The sequence below is a fragment of the Mesoplodon mirus genome (genome assembly GCF_964341445.2).
Source record: "Mesoplodon mirus genome assembly, chromosome: 14".
In the NCBI taxonomy this organism is placed as follows: domain Eukaryota; kingdom Metazoa; phylum Chordata; class Mammalia; order Artiodactyla; family Ziphiidae; genus Mesoplodon; species Mesoplodon mirus.
The window spans coordinates 9032891-9052026 of record NC_138990.1 but is presented as its reverse complement, the minus strand read 5'-3'; the positions used below and the strand labels follow the sequence as shown (position 1 = coordinate 9052026).

At 41.0% G+C, this 19136-nt stretch overlaps 1 protein-coding gene across 1 annotated transcript in view; it reads left to right on the top strand.

Moving 5' to 3' along the window:
* Positions 1–18272, top strand: part of SUCLG1 (succinate-CoA ligase GDP/ADP-forming subunit alpha) — a 33349-nt gene extending 15077 nt beyond the window's left edge. The window contains exons 4-9 of the mRNA XM_082642774.1: positions 1980–2192; positions 2330–2387; positions 8486–8569; positions 10610–10761; positions 16379–16567; positions 18021–18272. Of these exons, the coding sequence (XP_082498900.1) occupies positions 1980–2192; positions 2330–2387; positions 8486–8569; positions 10610–10761; positions 16379–16567; positions 18021–18047 (723 nt within the window). The 3' untranslated portion in view covers positions 18048–18272. The remainder of the gene's footprint in view (positions 1–1979; positions 2193–2329; positions 2388–8485; positions 8570–10609; positions 10762–16378; positions 16568–18020) is intronic.
* Positions 18273–19136: the final 864 nt, after the last annotated feature.

Here is a 19136-nt window from a genome sequence, read left to right as displayed (position 1 = left end):
GTCTGGCGAGTGAAGAAAAGCAGGGGAAGAGCTAGCACACGTTGGTTCAAGATCTTAATTGTGCCCCTTTTGGGAGAGTCAGTTGCTTTTTAAAATTCCAGTAACCTAGAGAAATTTGAGTTGCGGTAAAAACCAGCGTGTTCACTTTAGTCAGGTAGGCTCAGGATGTTTTCTCCGCAGCCCGGGTCATTTTTGTCTGTAGGTGTACATCAGCTCTTTAGGGAAGAAGTGCTGTGGCTTGGCTTCTATTTGGCTTATTTTCCTTTCCTTACCATTTCTTCTTCTGGGGTGTTAGAAGTGCACATGTCAGCATCCACCCCCTACCCTAATACTTCGAGTGGGTGCTTTGCCAGGCACTGTGCCAGGTGCTTTGTATTCATGGCCTCTTGCAGGCCGAACCACAAGCCCGAGGTAGGTGCTGTTATCATCCCCATTTTAAAGACAAGGATGCTCTTACAAAGAGCTTTCTGAGTGAGTAGCATGGATACCTTTCATGCAGTATTATTTGCCAGCACAGACTCTGTTGTCACAGTCCAGCTGCTGAAAGTATTTGTAGCCTTAAGGGGTAGGAACCCATGGGATCTATTGATATTTTCCATAAAATACCTACACTTGGCTCCAGCCTAGCTTTTTTCCTTTGGTTCCCACTTCTCTGTTATCATCTTGAACATAGTTTTTAAAGACATTGTTTTGAATTATTTTTAACCCCTGGCCAGTCAACATCCTTTGACTTGTTCTTCTTTCACTGTCAAGTGTCACTCTGTTTATTAGGGGTGCTGTAGAGAAAGCCCCTGCGTTGCTGGGAGCGTGGGGCATCGTTTGGGGATGATTCTCAAAGACACTGTCTTTTACTTCTGTGCCTCCTAGTTGTACCTGTATGTTCCGTAACTTGGTTTTTGTATCCATTATGAATCCCATGGCACAGCCTTCCAAAAAGTTTTGATTTAACATCTCGGTTAAGTTACATTTTAACATATATAGGGAGGCAGCCTGCTGTAGCTGAAAAGAACTGACGCTTTGGAATCAGATATACTTACTGTTGAATCTTGCCTGTACCACTTCCTAGCTGTGTGACCTTGTGCAAGTTATGTAATATTTCTTGGCCTCAGCATCTTGATTTGTAGCTGGGGAGGCTAAGCATGCAGGGTTGTGGTGAAGCCTTATCCGAGGCCTGTATAGAGTCTCTCTCAGGGCCTCCCACGGAATAGATGCTGCCTCTCTTGGAGAGCCAGAGATCACTGACAGTCTCTGTCTTCAAGGAGCTTCCTTTCAGGAGAAGAGACATGGCCACACGTGGAGGTGGGTGGAAGGCTACATGTGTATTGATACATGTAGAGAGTATGAAAAACCACTGAGAGAGAACCGTGGTCAAACTGATGGTCCTTATCTGACCCATTCTTATTCCGTGGCCATTTATGCGTGTGTATTTTAGTTTATTTCTAATCAGCATGCATTTAGAGTAAAAACTGACAGCTAGGGAAAAAAACACTTCATTTTGCTGCCTCTTGATATTATTTATTAAGTTTGATGTATTTTTAAACAGATGGTTGAGAGCTGGGTTCTGGAGCTTGGGGCTCACTAGTCCTTTTCTCCTGGGGAGGTGCAGGGTCTTTGGTACTGAATAGGTGGTAAGTGCCTTGTAGAACAACAGAAATAAACATGGCGCAGGAATGAGGGGACACAGACGCAAATCAGGCAGTGCTTGCAGGTGTACTGACATGCTGTCACCTGAGGGAATGGGAGGTCACAGAAACTTTCGATTCAGAAGCGTGTCCCAAGGGGGCAGAAAGGAGGCCGTGCTTACTCTGCTGTTTTCTGACAGCAAAATGAACTTGTTAATGGGAAGAATGAAGACATCCGATGTCTCTTGGTGATGTCCTTTCCTGACCCCAAGACATCATTAAAATCATGGTATTGAATTTCTTTTACAGTGTTTCTGACTTAACCAATAATGAAGTGCTTCGTGGTTCATGTTTCAGGCCAAAGAACAGACCGGAGCAACAGCGTCTGTCATTTATGTCCCTCCTCCTTTTGCTGCTGCTGCCATTAATGAAGCTATCGAGGCGGAAGTGTCCTTGGTCGTGTGCATCACTGAAGGTATCCCACAGCAGGACATGGTGCGGGTCAAGCACAGACTGCTGCGCCAGGAAAAGACCAGGCTGATCGGGCCAAACTGCCCTGGAGTCATCAATGTGAGTGTACAAAACAAAAAGAAGCCCTCTGAAGGCTAACTAGCTTTGAATCAGTCCAAGTATATTTGTGTGTATGACCTAGGAAGTTACAGTTTTTTTTTTTCACTTTTCTGAAACCGTGAATTACTTTCCTTCAGCCTGGAGAATGCAAAATTGGCATCATGCCTGGCCATATTCACAAGAAAGGAAGAATTGGTGAGTATATATTTCTTATAGATTAAAAACAAAATTCCTTGCCCTAAGCTCAAAATTCACAAAGAGAATTTGACTCTGCAAATCAAATTCATCTTAATTAATTCAACTTTAAGAGAATTTACCAGGGAAGTTTTATATTGAATTGATTCTATGTCCTGAATTGATGTTTGAGAAACACTAATTCTCTAGAATCAGTGAAGATGTTTTTGGGTTTTTTTTAAAGATTCTTTTTCTGCTCAGCACACTGTAGATTCTTCCATGTGTTTGCGTGTATCAATAGTTTATTTTATCAGTAAGTAATATTTTATTGAATACCACAATTTGTCCATTCTCCCGTTGACAAACGTTTCTATTGTTTTTAGGTTTGATTCATTATGAATAAGGTTAAGGTGAACTTTTGTGTTCAGGTCTTTTTGTGGGTATTTCTCTTGGGTTAAATGCCTACGAATGGAATTGCTAAGTCGTAGAGTCAAAGTATGTTCAACTTTTTAAGAAGTTGCCACATAGTTCTGTAAAGTGACTGTGCGTTCTTTACGCCCACCCTTGATGTATGAATGTTCCAGTCATTCCACATCTTCACAGACATTTAGTATTGTTAGTCTGTAATTTTAGCCGTTCTACTGGGAGTAAAATGATGTCTCATTATGGTTTTGAGTTTCCCCCATGACTAATGATATCATGTCCTTATTGGCCATTTATAAATCTTCTGTTGTGAATTATCTGTTCAACTTTTTTACACATTATTTTTTATTGGGTAGTCTTTTTTATATAATTTTTATATAATTGTTGATTATAGGGGGTTCTGTAAATATTCTGGCTTTAAGTTCTTTGTCGGATATACATGCTGTGAATATTTTTATTGTTAGTCTTTCTGTGTCCTGTCAGAATTACTTTGCCTCAGTGGATATTATAGGCTCTCTCAAAATGTTTTGGAAAAATTGTACTGCTACTTGTTTAGTTCCTCAAGGAAATAACCAAATTAACGTTTCAGAGTTAGCCCATTGTGGCTGTTTTTAGACTCTTCGCACCTAACTCTCACTAAGCTATACTGTTTCTCCACCATAATAGAGTTTACAGTACTTTATCTATAAACCGTGACTGTAAATACTAAGTAAGAATAGTTAAACATAGTCATTAAATGTCAGTTGTGTAGTTTACAGGGCTGGGTTAAAGGTCATGATTTTTCTTGATTACTAATGGCTCTTAGAGCTGTCAGCCCTGCTGCCAGTAGAGAACTTACCGAGCTCTCTTACGAGGGAGGATGCAGGGAGTTCCATAGACCGTCTGATTTCTAGTCGGGGCCTGATCCACATAGCCACTGATGCTTTTGCACATATTTAAATACTCTTTACACTCTTCAGCCTGCTTGGAATGGGTACTACTGTAGACTTAGGTGAGCATGGAATAAGGTGTGCCCTGTACTGAGTTGCCTTTCTGATCACTACCCTGCTTTCTAAGGTGCCCGTGAGCCTCAAAAACAAGTAAGAAAAGTGCAGGGAAGTCGGTTCTCTAGATGGCCATAGCACATTGATGAGGAAGTCCTCTGGGAGACTGCCTTTAATTCAGAGGATTTAGAAAAAAATTCACCTAAAAGAAAATACATGACACTACAAGATTTTCAAGGAGGTGAAGGAGAAAAGATGATTTTCTGTACTAACTATTCCTATTTTGATACTAGTACTAATGTTCTCAGAAGCCTCATTGACTTCCAGTCCTTAAGCTAAGAGTTTAGGGAAAGAAAGGATTTTTCAGTCCCTTGGGTATTTCTGAATGGGACGTAATGTAATATGATAGCAGTACAATAGTATAGTGGCTTTCTAGTTTGTGTTAATGATAGCTAATGAAACTGTATAACAGCTAATTGAATGTTATTGAAGACAATGTTATTGAATACAATAAATTATTGTATTCCAAATTGATATTTAACTATACAATATTTTTTTCACTTATGTTAGACTTTTTTTTTACTGTCAACCACATGTGACATACTTGACTTCTACATCCTTTTTAAACATTTTATTTTAATTAAACTTTTTATATTCAGATAACTGTAAATTCACATGTAATTGTAAGAAATAATACAGACAGATTTCTGTGTACCCTTTATCCAGTGTCCCCCAATGGTAACATCTTGCAAAACTGTCATGCAATGTCACATCTAGTATATTGACATTGATACAGACATAAAGAATTTTTCCATCACTACAGGGATCCCTCATCTTGCCCTTTTATAGATACACCCACTTCCCTCCTACTCCCACTCCCTTCTTAATCCTTGGAAACTCATAATTCTCCATTTCTACAGTTTTTAACTTTCAAGAATGCTGTATAAACAATATCATGTAGTATGTAGCCTTTTGGGACTGGCTGTTTACACTCGGTACAGTTCTCTGGAGATTCACCAGATTGCTGTGTCAGTGGTTCATTCCTTTTTATTACTGCGTAGTATTCCACGGTATGCATGTGCCATGGTGTGTTTAACGATTCATCTGTTGAAAGATATTGGGATTGTTTCCAGTTTGGGGCTGTTACAAGTAAGGCTGCTGTAAACATTTGTGTACTCAGTTTTATATAACCCAAGTCTTCACTTCTTTGGGATGAATGCCCAGGAGGGCAGTTGCTAGGTTGCATGATAGTTGCATGTTTTTTAAGAAATTGCTAAATTGTTATCCATTTTACATTTCCATCACCAATGTACGTGTGATCCGGTTTTTCTGCATCCTTGCTAGCATTTGTAGTGTCACAGTTTTTCATGTTAGCCATTCTGATAAGTGTACAGTGATATCTCATTGTAATAGTTTTAATTGACATTCCCCTAATGGCTAATGATATTGAACGTCTTTTCAGGTGCTTGTCCGTCATCTGTATATCTTCTTCAGTGAAGTGTTTCTTCATGTTTTTCTGCCCATGATCTAACTTGGTTGTTTGCTTTTTTACTGTTGAGTTTTGAGAGTTCTTTATATATTCTAGATACTGGTACTTTGTTGGATATGTGGCTTACAAATATTTTCTCCCACTCTGTAGCTGTGTTTTCATGCTCTTAACAGGATCTTTCAGAGAGCAAGAGTTTTTCATTTTGATGAAGTCTAACTTACTAATTTTTTTCTCCTATGAAGTATGCTTTGGACCTCAAGTCTAATAAGTCTTTGCCTAGCCTTAAATACCTTTCTTTTTCCTGAAAGTTTTGTAGTTTTACATTTAAATCCCATGATCCAATTTCAGTTAATTTTTCTAGGTGTGAGACGTAGATCAAAGTTCTCTTTCGTCTACTTCAGCACCATTTACTGAAAAGATCATCTTTCTTCCATTGAGCTGCTTTTGCATTTTTGTCAGAAAAACAGTTGGCATATTTGTGTTGGTCTGTTTCTGGGTTTCACCAGTACCACACAATCTTGATACTATAGCTAAGTGATAAGTCTTGAAATTTTAGGTAGATCACTTCCTGCACTTTATTCTTTTTTAAATTATTTTAGTTCTTCTAGTTCCTTTACTTCATATAATTTTTAAGATGATCTTGTCTCTATCTACAGAAACTCTTGCTGGGATTTTGATGGGAATTGTGTTAAATCTTTATGACAATCTGGGGTGAATAGACATGTTGACTATTCCAATCCATGAATGCAGTATATTTTCATTTATTTAGATTGTCTTTGATTTCTTTCACAAGCATTTTGTAGTTTTTAGCATATAAGTCCTGTATATGTTTTGTTAGATTTACACCTAAGTATTTCTTTTTTTTAAGAAAGCAATTGTAAATTTTACTGTATTTTAATTTTGGTATCCATGTGCTCATGGCTAATGTGTAGAAATACAATTGATTTTTGTTTATCTTGTATCTTGCAATGTTGCTGTAATCTAATGGGTTTTCTTGGTAGATTCCTTAGCATTTTCTTTGTAGACAATCATGTTATCTACAAATAGGGACAGTTTTATTTCTTCCTTTTAGGACACTCAAGAGAAAGTCTTTCTGTCTATCCATGTTTTGCTTATTGCTGTGTTCTTCCTTCTTGGTATCATTTCCCTTCTTTTTAGAGAACTTCCATTAGCCATTGTTTTATGATGGAACTGTTGGTGACAGATTATTTACTCTTCCCTCATCTGAGAATGTCTTTATTTCCCCTTCATCCCTAAAGGATAATTTCACTGGGTATAGGATTTAGGGTTGACAGTTCTTTTAGCACTTAAAAAATGTTGTTCCACTTCTTGCTTCCATGGGTTCTGATGAGAAAGCTGATGTCATTTGAGTTGTTTTTCCTGTTTAGGTAAGGTGTTACTTTTCTCTTGTTGCTTTCAAGATTTTTTTTTTTTTTGTCTTTGGTTTTCTGAAGTTTATTTATTAGGAGTTTTGGTGGGAATTTCTTTGGATTTATCCTCTTTGTGGTTTGTTCACCACTGTGTCACTGCTTGAGTCTCGAGGTCCCTAGTGACTCTGTCTTCTCTCCATCTTTCAGAGATTTCTTTTTTTTTTCTTTTTTCTTTTTTTTTGCGGTACGTGTGCCTCTCACTGTTGTGGCCTCTCCCGTTGTGGAGCACAGGCTCCGGACGTGCAGGCTCAGCGGCCATGGCTCACGGGCCCAGCTGCTCCGCAGCATGTGGAATCCTCCCAGACCGGGGCATGAACCCGTGTCCCCTGCATTGGCAGGCGGACTCTCAAGCACTGAGACACCAGCGAAGCCCCTCAGAGATTTCTTATATTTGTTTTATATATGATGTCCAGGGTTTTTACTTGTACTTAGCAGGAAGAATACAGGAAAATACCTCTGCTTTTTGGAAGCAGAAGTATCCTTATGATAGATATTTTTAAGTGATAGTCTCTTTTACTATATATACTTTAAGGATGGGAGGAGTAATTTACCCTAAAAACATTGCTTTCATTACCTTAAATGTATGCAGTTTGCATTTATATAAATTATATATCATTTATATAATTAGATGAAAGCCCTTTAAAAGAATGACAAAATGACAAAATCCTAGTGCTACTATTCACTATTATACTGATCCATTAAAAGACTAGAATAAATAAAACAGTTGTGCTGCCCAGTAATCTAGGGTGTTGCCTGAACAAGAACATAATTCTATCATAAGAATCATTTAATCAGTCATGATTCTATTCATAAGAATCAGGAGTGGAAAGGAGACTAGGTAATTCACACAAAGATATACAACTGAGTTACTGATTGTACTTTATTTAAAAGCTAAATGCATCAAATGCATATGTTCATAGGCATGACCTACCTAACCTTCTCAGTTATGAAAGGTCCCACAGAGGAGGGACTGTGTTAAGGAGAGAGGATGTAGATAGAAAGAAAGCTCTAAGAATAGGGAAAAACTGACGGATGAGACAGATGGGGGTCAGTGTTAGTGGTTGTCATTTGTCGCGAAATAGGATCCAGTTAGTGAATGGTCTCAAAACTCTTGGAATTAGATTTTGTTTGAGAGGGTGGTTGTTCTCCATTGATTTTCAGTATTGACCCAGTTGGTACATATTTACTGAGCTCCTTCTGTGCCTGAACTGTGCTTGATACTGGGAACGCAGGTGTGGGGAAAACAGTCTTGTTTACTGACCCCCTGGAGGTTCCAGTCCAGCAAGAAAGACAGTCACTGCAGAATCTCCAACAGCATTGGCAGTCTCTTACCGAACCAGTGTAGGAGAACAGGGCTCTGTCTTGAGGAACCTGTGTGGTCAGGAGACAGCAAGCCTAACATGAATTTATTTTCCTAAATCAGGGTTATTAGCCAAAGATTAATACTTGAAGCTTATGCCTTCTTTTTTTTCTTTATGGACCTTTTTATAGATTTATTGTTCCATTTTACTGCATGTCTGCAGTCGTTTTACGTGGAAGACTTTAGGTCTCTCTTAACTGCTTTTATGGTCATAAAACAACCCTAACTAATAACACACTTTCTTCTCTATATAACTTTTAAAACCTCCCTGCTATAATTTAGGCCATTTCTTCTTATTTCGTGACCTGATGTTATCGTTTATTTGGTTGACAAATTGTGAAATGGGTTTTATATATACCTGTGTTTGTAATTTATTTTACTGTATGATAGTCGTATGAACACAACCTAATATTATTGAGTTCTCTTTCTTTAAGGTATCGTGTCCAGATCTGGCACCCTGACTTATGAAGCGGTTCATCAAACAACACAAGTTGGATTGGGGCAGTCTTTGTGCATTGGTGAGGGATTTTTTGGCTAAACTCATTTTATTGGAGTTCAGTATCTTCACTGAATAAGTATAATGATAATTATTGATTTGGTTATTTGTGAGAGATTTTGATGCCATTTTATTAAAAGGATGTTGTGATCTTGAATTTAATTTGCTTATACATGAAGCTGACTGTTACATTTTCAAGATTCATGGTCTGGGATTTGACTTCCGAGCTTCAGAACAAACATTCTGGGACGTGTGTCTCCTGGAGAGCCTTGGGCCTTGAAAACAGCTGTTACTTAGCTTGCTGGGAAGAGATGGTCCTTCAAAATAGGACTTTCATTACTGTAATTAGCATTTTGTTATCATTACCGGCTGTCACTCAGTGCTTCACAGTCACTGAGTTCTTTGCCAATCATTATCTCACTCTTAAGGCAACCCTCTGAGGCCCCGCTGAGCTGGCTTGTAGTCCCGTGGTAGCGTTATTGGTGGAGGAGGGTTGAGCTCCCTGAACCTCTCCCTTTGCCACATCATCCTGCCTCCCACTTACAAATATAAGAAAGCTTTTACATTTTGAAATAATCTTGGTATTTGTTGCCAAAAGCCAGGCAAATTTCTCATTTTATAAATATTCCTTCAAACTTTTAGAATATCTTTTAGAGGCTTTTCAAAGGCAGCATTTTATGATAAGAAAATATAAAATATAACCCTGTAGTATTTTTATTAAGACTCAAATTCGTAAAATCACTATGAAACATTAACTGAGCTTTTCTATGTGCAGAAGCACAATCTATGATACAAGATAGCATGATGGAAAATAAGAAGAGATTTTGAAATAGAGTTGGCAGTTCTGTCTTCTGTAGCCTCTGTTTTTAATTTGTAAATGAAGAGTAATAACTGCCATGTCACAGAGAGTTTGGAGGGATTAGGAAATGGCGGGCCCGACGTGTGCTAAGGCACAGTACGTGACACGTGGCTGGCACTCAGTGGATGCCGCTTCTCTTCCTCAGTTTCATTCTTGAGTGGTGCGTTGAAGAGTAGGGAGCCAGTCCTGTGTATTTATCTATTATAAAATACATTTTTATAACTTAAAAATTTAAAAGTGTCAGCTAGTCTGTAGGGAACATTGCCTTGAGTCCTATCCAAGTACTTGTGCTAAAAAGCCATGTGCTTATAGTGGAGCCCCTGTGTGTGGTCTCTCTCTGTCATCTCCCACTCTGGGTCAGAGGTAAGAGGGGTCAAGACACACCCCCTCCCCTCACTGGGACTGTCTTAACTTGCAAGTGGTTCCTTTGCAATGTCCCTCGTGAAATAGTTACTTTGTGCAAAGAAATGGGTTAAATGTTTAATGAGAGAAGATATTCTCACCAATACACATTTTCTTAAAATGTTCATTTTTTTTTTTACTGTACAAGAAATACAAATGTCCAATATTTATTTCCAATGTGGTATTAAGTCTCCAATATGGTAATAAGGTTTGCGGTTCATGTGAAAATAACAAATCACAACGAACTACCACAGTGAAGGTCATGTTAACACGCAGACACACACAGACAGACACACCCCCCAGATTAGCTAATCCAGATTATTTTTAATTTCAGAATTTATTGTCTATTATATACAAGGTACTGAAAATGAACTACTCACCAGAAGTCAACAAAGTTAAAAGTTATAACATAGAAAACAGTAATTCGTATCCCTGAAAAAGCTAATGTGTTTTCAGAAGTAAAGTTCTCCTAAGTAGGGAAAGTATATGGTATGCTCATGTTTAAAGAACTATCTAGGAATAATTTTGTGGGAGGGAGGAGTCTTGTTAAGGGGTTAAACAAAAAGAGGCCTGTTTTTGTGACTAACAGGAACCTGCCACAGTTTAGCATTCATGTGATATTATAAGCAGAAATCAATGCAGCATTTTGTGATTTTTAAATGTTAAAGAGTGATGACACATTTTAAAAATATCGGTAAGAGGGGGGAAGGCAAAGTAAGAAACCAGGTAAAACAGCGTTTCCTGCCCTAAATCATACGATTCATCCAGTTTTCAGCTGGTGCTATTCTTTGACTTTTCCAGGCATCGGAGGTGATCCTTTCAATGGAACAGATTTTACTGACTGCCTTGAAATCTTTCTGAATGATCCAGCCACAGAAGGTATCATATTGATTGGCGAAATTGGTGGTAATGCAGAAGAAAATGCTGCGGAATTTTTGAGGCAGCATAATTCAGTAAGTTTGGGTTTGGAAAAATACAGATCTTTGCCCGTGAATAATATCGCCCATTTGTTTAGAAGTTATTTTGTTTTTTTCAAAGATAAATTTTTTTAGCAAACGTGAAAGATAAAGTTATACCTTGTTGAGCTGCACCTGGAGTACTGGCCACTCAGGGAACTTGGGACACTTTCTGGGTTGATTCTCCTCCCCATTTCCCCTGGGGCCTGTTCTCTGCTTCTCGAATGAATCCTCCCCCCAGGCATCTCCTCACACTTCGTGGTAGGTCAGTTGGCCTCCTGCTGAAGGGAGAACTTCCAGGCCATCAGCCTGAAAGCTGTCATTTGACCTGCGTATTTCCATTTTCACCTGTCATTTCTTTGTGTCCTTTCTCCTCATCTCAGGGGATGTGTGTTCTTTCTCTGTCAAGACTGACCTTCTAAAGATCCTGTCCTTATACCCTTTTCTAGGAGCTTGCCTCCCTCTAGCTTCAGTCTTCCTTACAGAGTAGAACTTCGCTTCAAAGGTCAAGTAGAAAAGCTTTATTAACTATGCCCTATGAAGGCTCTCCTTGTTGCCTCTCCCTTTGAATTAAAAAGAATTGTGTGGCGTTGTATCATAATTTCACTTAACTTAAAGGAATTAAGCTCTGTGCGTGGGGTGAAGGAGGGTGGTGGGAAGAGAGAGAGAGAGAGGGCACAGTAACGATGGAAGCAGCCTGGTGCCTGCCAGCCCCCAGTCAGTGAACGTGTGCTCTGGACCACTGCGGCAAAGACCTGGGGAGAGCATTCGAATGGTTTCCAGGATGTCCCCGACACTGACGAATGAGTGAAGATGCATCTTCAGGAGGCCGCGCAGGAGGGCGGGAGATAACTTGTGTCTACGCTTGTGAAAGAGATTGAGAGTGAATGCATCAGAATTAAATGCCGCTGAAAAATAATGAGTAACGGAGAGTTAAAGGAACCGATAATATCACCTGCAGGGTAGTATATACAGAATGATGCATATGTAATTGAAGGAATTTTCAAGGGCTATTTTGAGTCTACTTGATTTTCTTCTGTGGTAATTTTAAAAGTTCCCCTTACTCTCTGGATCTCTTACTTTTTTTTTTTTTTTTTCCTTTTTATTCACTCCCTGATCCTCAGCAGTTTGGCTTCTGTCTGCCACTTAGAAACTGTGTGACCTTGGGCATGTTCCTTAACTCCACTGTGTCTCAGTTTCCTCATTGGCAAAATAGGGATGCAGTAGTGCCTCCCTCCCAGCATCCTTATAGGACTCTATGTTATGGCTCTAACATAGAGGAGAGCTGCCCTGGGCGCGTGGTAAGCACTCTTAGTAAGCAGCTGTTCGCTGCTGCTCCTGCTGCTGTCGGATCTGCTGTCCACCCTGGCGCTGCTCTCGCACAGGTCACCAGGGCCTCCGTTCATCCTCCTGGCTCTTCTCATCTTTCTCCTTCCCCAGATAGTGCCTATTCCCTAAGTGCAAATGGTCGTTGCGTATAATCAGCATCCCACTTCATGCAGTTCCCAAGGCAGAAACCTCAGAACCATCTTTTTTTTTTTTTTAAATAAATTTATTTATTTAATTTTATTTTTGGCTGCATTGGGTCTTCGTTGCTGCACGTGGATTTTTCTCTGGTTGCAGCGAGCGGGGGCTACTCTTCGTTGTGGTGCGCAGGCTTCTCATTGCGGTGGCTTCTCTTGTTGGGAGCATGGGCTCTAGAGCGCAGGCTCAGTAGTTGCGGCACACAGGCTCAGTAGTTGTGGCTTGCGGGCTCTAGAGCAGAGGCTCAGTAGTTGTGGCACACGGGCTTAGTTGCTCCGTGGCATGTGGGATCTTCCCGGACCAGGGCTTGAACCCGTGTCTTCTGCATTAGCAGGCGGATTCTTAACCACTGCGCCACCAGGGAAACCCCAGAACCATCTTTTATTTCTCTCTCAGCTCTTGCTTCCACTCAGTTACCGAGATCTGTCTCTGAGATCTTAGCAGTTTGTGGAGATTGAGAGCATCGTCATCTGTAATTAGTCCCTCTGCTCTGGTGCAGGCTCTCATCTTATCTCACCTGGACCACTTCGGTAATTTTTTTCCTGATATCTCTGCTCCTGTTTCCCTCCACCTCCCCACCCCCCCCACCCCCCGCCAGCCTGCTTATTGCCATCCATGTAGGACAAAGGGCAGCTTAGCATGGTATTCCAGCCCCTCACACACCACCCTGACCCTCCTTTTCAGATCCATGTCCCATCTGATGTGCCAGTTGTTTTCATCCTCACTTGCCTTTGCTTGTTCCTTCTGCAAGGCGTGCTTAGTTAACGCCTGACTGTCACTCTAGACTGTATTATGGAGAGCAAGGAGCTGGTATACTTGGTGCCCAGCGCAGTCCTCTGGCACGTTAGGAACCAGTAAATGGCAAATAGTGAAAGAATAAAGTAAATTGTTAGGAGATTGGAATAAAATGTTATTAGAGTCTCTTGAGTTCAGAAAGGTTGTGAAGTTTAAAATTTAAGTAAAAACTGACTTTGTACATAAAAAAAAATTTAGGTTATATGACATTATAGTCATCCTTTGGTATACACATGGGATTGGTTCCAGTACCCCTGCAGAAATCCATGGATGCTCAAGTGCCTTATATAAAATGGCATACTATGTGCATATAACCTATGTACATCCTCTCATATACTTTATCTCTAGATTACTTATAATACCTAATAGAGTGTAAATGCTTTGCTAATAGTTGCTAGTGTGGCAGGTTTAAGTTTTACTTTTTGGAACTTTCTGGAAACTTTTTCCCATGTACGTTTTCTGTTCTCTGATGCAGACCCTGTGGATATGGAGGGCCAACTGTACACCGTCATTTAAAAACATATATAGAATACATGAATACCTTGAGTAGCTTAGAATTTAGTGGGAAAAACTAAGCTTTACCTTTTGTTTCATTTGGCACATGTATTCCTATTCCTACTCCTGTTGGTTTCATGGAACTAAGTTTTACTGAGGGCCTACTGTGTATGAGATTCTAGGTTGAACATATCAGGTGACACATTCAGCGCTTGGCACAGTAACCGACACAGCGAACACTCAGCAATGTCGCCTCCTGCTACAACCACGATTATTATCATCATGATGACAGTAATTATTTGCAGGAGCGGTGTTCTTTAATCTTGACCCTCGGATTAGATGTTTCTGTCCTTTTGTGAATAAGGAAACTGGCAGCTTGCCGATGGCAGGCACACAGCAAACCAACCAGGGCGGAGGTTCCTACCCAGGTCTGCCTGACTTCTGCATTACACTGTGAGGGGTCAGGAGTCAGGTCGCAGGCCTCAAGGACAAGAGTCCACAGTCCTGGGCATCTGCTCGGATTCTAGTCATGCCATCCTAGCTTGTCTTCCTGTTTTTAGGCTTTCACACTTCTCATTTCTGTATCCTGTTCTCAGACTACACTTTTGCATAGTCTTTTCAATTCGAGTTTTCGCTCCTTAAAAAATCTCAAGGGACTCTCCTTTGTCAATAGGACAGAGTGTACATTTGTTAGACATTCTAGGTTCATCCTAATCGTGTTTCTTTCTAGTGTAATATTCCCACCATTTGAGTATAGGGACGGAGGGATCTAGTGGAAACTGGTGCCACTCAAATACCAGATGCTCACATCCTTTGCAGAGCCTACAAGTGAATAAATAAATGACTTACAGAGTCTTTTCGTCTCATTTCTCTACTATGGTAGATGCTTGGCATACAGAAATAAGTGAAAACGTAGTCCCGGCGTTCAGAGATTCATGATTTAGGAGGGGAGCACGTGGGGAATAAGTTACAGCCATTGTGCTGTGGGTGACGGTAGAAACGTGTCAGAGGCACAGCGGAGTCTCTGAACAGGAGATCAGCAGCTAACCAGCACTTACGGAGAGAGCGGGAGGGGGAGTTGGAGGCGGAAGAAGAGGCTTGAGCCAGGCCTTAAAAACTAAGTCAGGGCTTCCCTGGTGGCGCAGTGGTTGAGAGTCCGCCTGCCAGTGCAGGGGACACGGGTTCGTGCCCCGGCCCGGGAAGATCCCACATGCCGCGGAGCGGCTGGGCCCGTGAGCCATGGCCGCTGAGCCTGCGCGTCCGGAGCCTGTGCTCCGCAACAGGAGGGGCCACAACAGTGAGAGGCCCGCGTACCGCAAAAAAAAAAAAAAAAAAGGTCAGAATTTGCCAGGTATCCCAGGAGGAAGGAGAACTTTCTCAGCAGAGCGGGGCCCAGAGCAGAGCCGTGTGGCGTTCCTGGAGGGTAAAGAGCAGGGAGGGACGGTGGGGGCAGGGCTGGAGTAAGAGCGTCAAACACGCGGAGCCTGGCGTGCTGGTGCCTTCACGTGAGTCAGCTTAGCCCAGGCGAACTGTGCCAGTGACCGTGCGCTGCCATGCACTTGCACTTTAAAAAAAGCCAGTTTCCTTTAAGAATGTCCTTAATAAAGCAGTAAGAATTATTAATTTTATTAAGTCTCGACCCTGGAGTCAGTATTTTGTGATGAAATGGGAAGTAAAGCACTTTCCACGTTGAGTCGTGAGCTGAACTAGCTGCTTTTTTCATGCAACACCAGTTTTATTTGAAAGAATGTCTGGCAGGCAGACTGGTTATTCAGACCTGGGTATTTATTTGGCGGATCTTTTCTCAAAAATGAACAAAGCAATCCTGCTGTATCAAGGAAAACAACTCCTGGTATTCGTTGACAGTAATAAAGTTTGAACTTGCAAATGTATATTTTTGGAAAACTTGTTTCTGCCACCATGAACTTCACCCTACTAAAGACTTTTCTAATGAGATTGGCGGTGATACTGAAGAGTGATTTGATGATGTTGAATGAGGAAATGTATCAGCACTTGGAAGAGCTACATAACTCAGTGAATCTGTATTTTCCTTCTGACCAATGAATGTTACAAAATCGTTGTAGGTAAAAGATCCAGAATGATGAATGGATTTTGAAGTAACAAAGGACTATGGTTTCTGGTTACCATTTGAAGAGGTTCGTGTAGTGCCAAAGAATATCCTGTTTTCTGACAGATATTAAAATACTTCTCCCTTTTCCAAGTACATATGTGTGTGAGGCCAGATTTTCTCTTGTGCTTCAGCCAAACTAACATATATGCAGTAGATTTAATGAAAAAGCATTAAGACAGAGTTATGTTGAACTAAAACAACCTGATCTGTGTCTTAATTCGTTATCACAAATCACATAACTTATGTATTTTCAAGTGTGCTTTTTTGTTTTTCAAACGAAAGCGTCACATATGTATTTGTAAAACAGCTTGTGGGGGTGAAGTTGAAGTTTAATATCTTAACAGGTAACAGTTTTGCTTCAGGATTGTTTTTTCGAGTTTGTAGGAAGAGTCAAGTCATCTCAGAGGAGAATGCAGTGGTTTCAGTCATAGCTCAATATTTGTGTTGTTTTCTTTTTTTATTTTCTTTTATTTATTTATTTTTTGCTGTATGCAGGCCTCTCACTGTTGCGGCCTCTCAACCACTGCGCCACCAGGGAAGCCCATGTTGTTTTCTTATTGAAGATGAGTGAAGGGCCCCAGCCATTTGCCATTTTCTGGCAGAGTCATGAGTCGGAGGTCCAGTTTTGATCAACTTCTTCATCAGAGTGTTTAAAATCCCATTTTCCAGGGTCCCAAGGCCAAGCCTGTGGTGTCCTTCATTGCTGGTTTAACTGCTCCTCCTGGCAGAAGAATGGGTCACGCAGGGGCAATTATTGCTGGAGGAAAAGGTGGAGCTAAAGAGAAGATCGCAGCCCTGCAGAGTGCGGGAGTTGTGGTCAGCATGTCCCCTGCACAGCTGGGAACCACCATCCACAAGGTGAGCTGGAACAGTGGCCTGAGTGCTCGGAAGTTACTGGCCTTAAAGTGGGAGGCCACACAGCGTGCCTGGAAACCATGGTGTTTTCTTCTGGGTCTCTTCTGTTTCTTTCTTTCCGGTGTGCAGCTTAACAGTCTCTAGCAACTCCACCTTTTAGTCCTAATGTTCTAATCGGGCATGACAAGGAATAATGTTCTAATTCAAAAACTTTATTCTTCAAACATCTAGATTTGCTCTTTTGTGAGTAGTAGGGTATGATATGCAAAAAAACGTTTCGGAGTCCATAAGTGTCCTGAATTCCATTTTGGGGGTTGTGCAGAGAATTGCCTTGTGTTTTGTTTTTTTCTATCGAGGGCCTTTGGGATATAGCTATGCTAACTCCATAGGTTTTTTTCCCAGGGAGAGAGGTTGAAGACCGACTAAGAAGAAATGAAAACTGGGAGTCAGGATGGAGGGAGATCTAAAGAGGCTGGGGGTTTTCAGTTTTTAGTTGGTGTCTTCCATAATCTCTCTGCAACGATTTTTGGCCTCTTTGAGTGATCATTTAAGGCTCTCTCTCTCTCTTTACTTTTTTGATGATTATAGACTTTACAAAAAAACCCCACAAAAACCAAAACTTTTTGCACATGCTGAAAACAGGCCCCGATTGTCTTCCCAGGAGGGAACAATGTTTTGGCATAATCTTCTTTGGCACTGTCTTAGGGATAATAAAATGAACTCCTTGTTTTATTGACTCCTTGCACGATCGTATCTTGTGGAATGTGACACAGTGTGCCATAGTGTTTAAAAGAAATCTGGGTGGTTAGGGAGTGTGTGAAGAATTTTATTTAAAAGAGGGGAAGGAAGGGAAAAAGCAAATAAATGCTTGAATTCACATCAGAGACATGTGTTACCATTTTACTCCAGTAGGTGGCAGCAGGCACTTACACATTTTGCTGCATTCTAATTGTTACAATCTAGAGAAATGTGATTTTCAGTATTGTTTCCTTTTCATATATTTCTGAGGTTCTTCACGTTTGGTTTAAATCTGAACTGAATCTGTGTTCAGTTTTATTCTCTGAGAAACTAAACAAATCCATTGCCTTATTACAAGGGCTGGTGTGTGTCACGTGTAGCGTTAAAGGTTTGGATAAGCACAGTCAGGTTTGTCAGCTCCCAATGATAACACTGCCATAGAAAACACGCGTAATTCAAAGCCTCTCAGCCCCTGCGTTTAGAAGACAAAGTTGAAGCTCCGCATCTAGCTTAGTGAAATTCAGGCTGACACGCGCTCATTTGAAAGCTGTCATTTTGTGTTCAGTCACCTCACCCTGGTACATTTTACTTCTATAATTTTTGGTTGCTCAAAGGATCCTAAAAGTAAGAGGTTTTAGAATCATTTTGACCGTGAATGTAATTTGGATTTTTAATCTTTTTATCCCCTCTCTCTTCTCCCTCTCTTCTGTTCCTGAAGGAGTTTGAAAAGAGGAAGATGCTATGAAAGAAAAACAAATGAAATGTTCCCTAAACCTATGGACGAATCACTGTAGCAATGTGAGCCGGCGGCCGTTTGCTTCTGTCATCCACTGACTGTCCACCCACGTACCTGTTGCTGGTCTTGCAGCCCAACGGGAAGCCAAAGCGAGGTTTAGAGTGCCCTACACTGAGACGTTATAACCTCACTGAATAAAGAGACAGCCAATAAATCTACCACTTGATTTGAAAATGGTTTTGGAGGCTTTTTATTGTTCCACCGTGGGGCTGGCGGGAGTGGGAGAAATGGAGGTGTGTGTGTGCACGAGTGTGTGTGCATGAGTATGTGTGCACATGCGTGTGCATATATGTGTGTTTCAGCGGGCTCTGTAGGGGACACTGTAACTAAAACTTTTGAGAGAATGGGTGTAAACATTTCAGTTTGGCTTTTATCGTAGAGTGATTTTACATCTCTTTGAATTACATTTTTCTCATGTGTTCATAGAATCGTCCCCATCTTGTAGGATAGTTTTGAGGATTAGAGATAAATATATTAAGTCCCTGGCACGTGATAAGGCAAACTAATTGTTGTCAGTGCCACCATTATCATCATCATCACCATCACTAGGATTTAGGCAGGAGCTCATCCATGTTTCAGTTTTTGCCTAATTGGGAAATGGAAGGTCTTCAACGATGCTTTGTTTTTCTGTGGTTCTGCAGGGGGCTCTCCCCTTTCCCACCCAGAGCCTCCATTTCTTTGTTTGAGGTTTAAGACATTCACTGCAAGAAAGCAAGAGAACTATTTTCCATCCTTTTGTTTTAAAGGGAGCTTGTTAACAGGAAACAATTCCAGTGGAGAGACAAAATATTCTCACATTGTGTAACTGCCCTGGAAGAAACAAGAGCTTCAAAAAATATTAGGAGAAGCACCTCAAGAAGGCTGTTTGGGGAGCCCTTCCTGGGGAAGGGAGATGAGTAGGTACCTGAGGGCTGGGGAGGTACCAGCCATGCAAAAAGGAGGACTCACACCCAGGCAAAGGCAGGGAGCCAGGAAGAGCTCGTTTTGAGGATTTTGAGGAGGAAGAGCTCATTTTGAGGAGGTACCTGGGGACAGTGA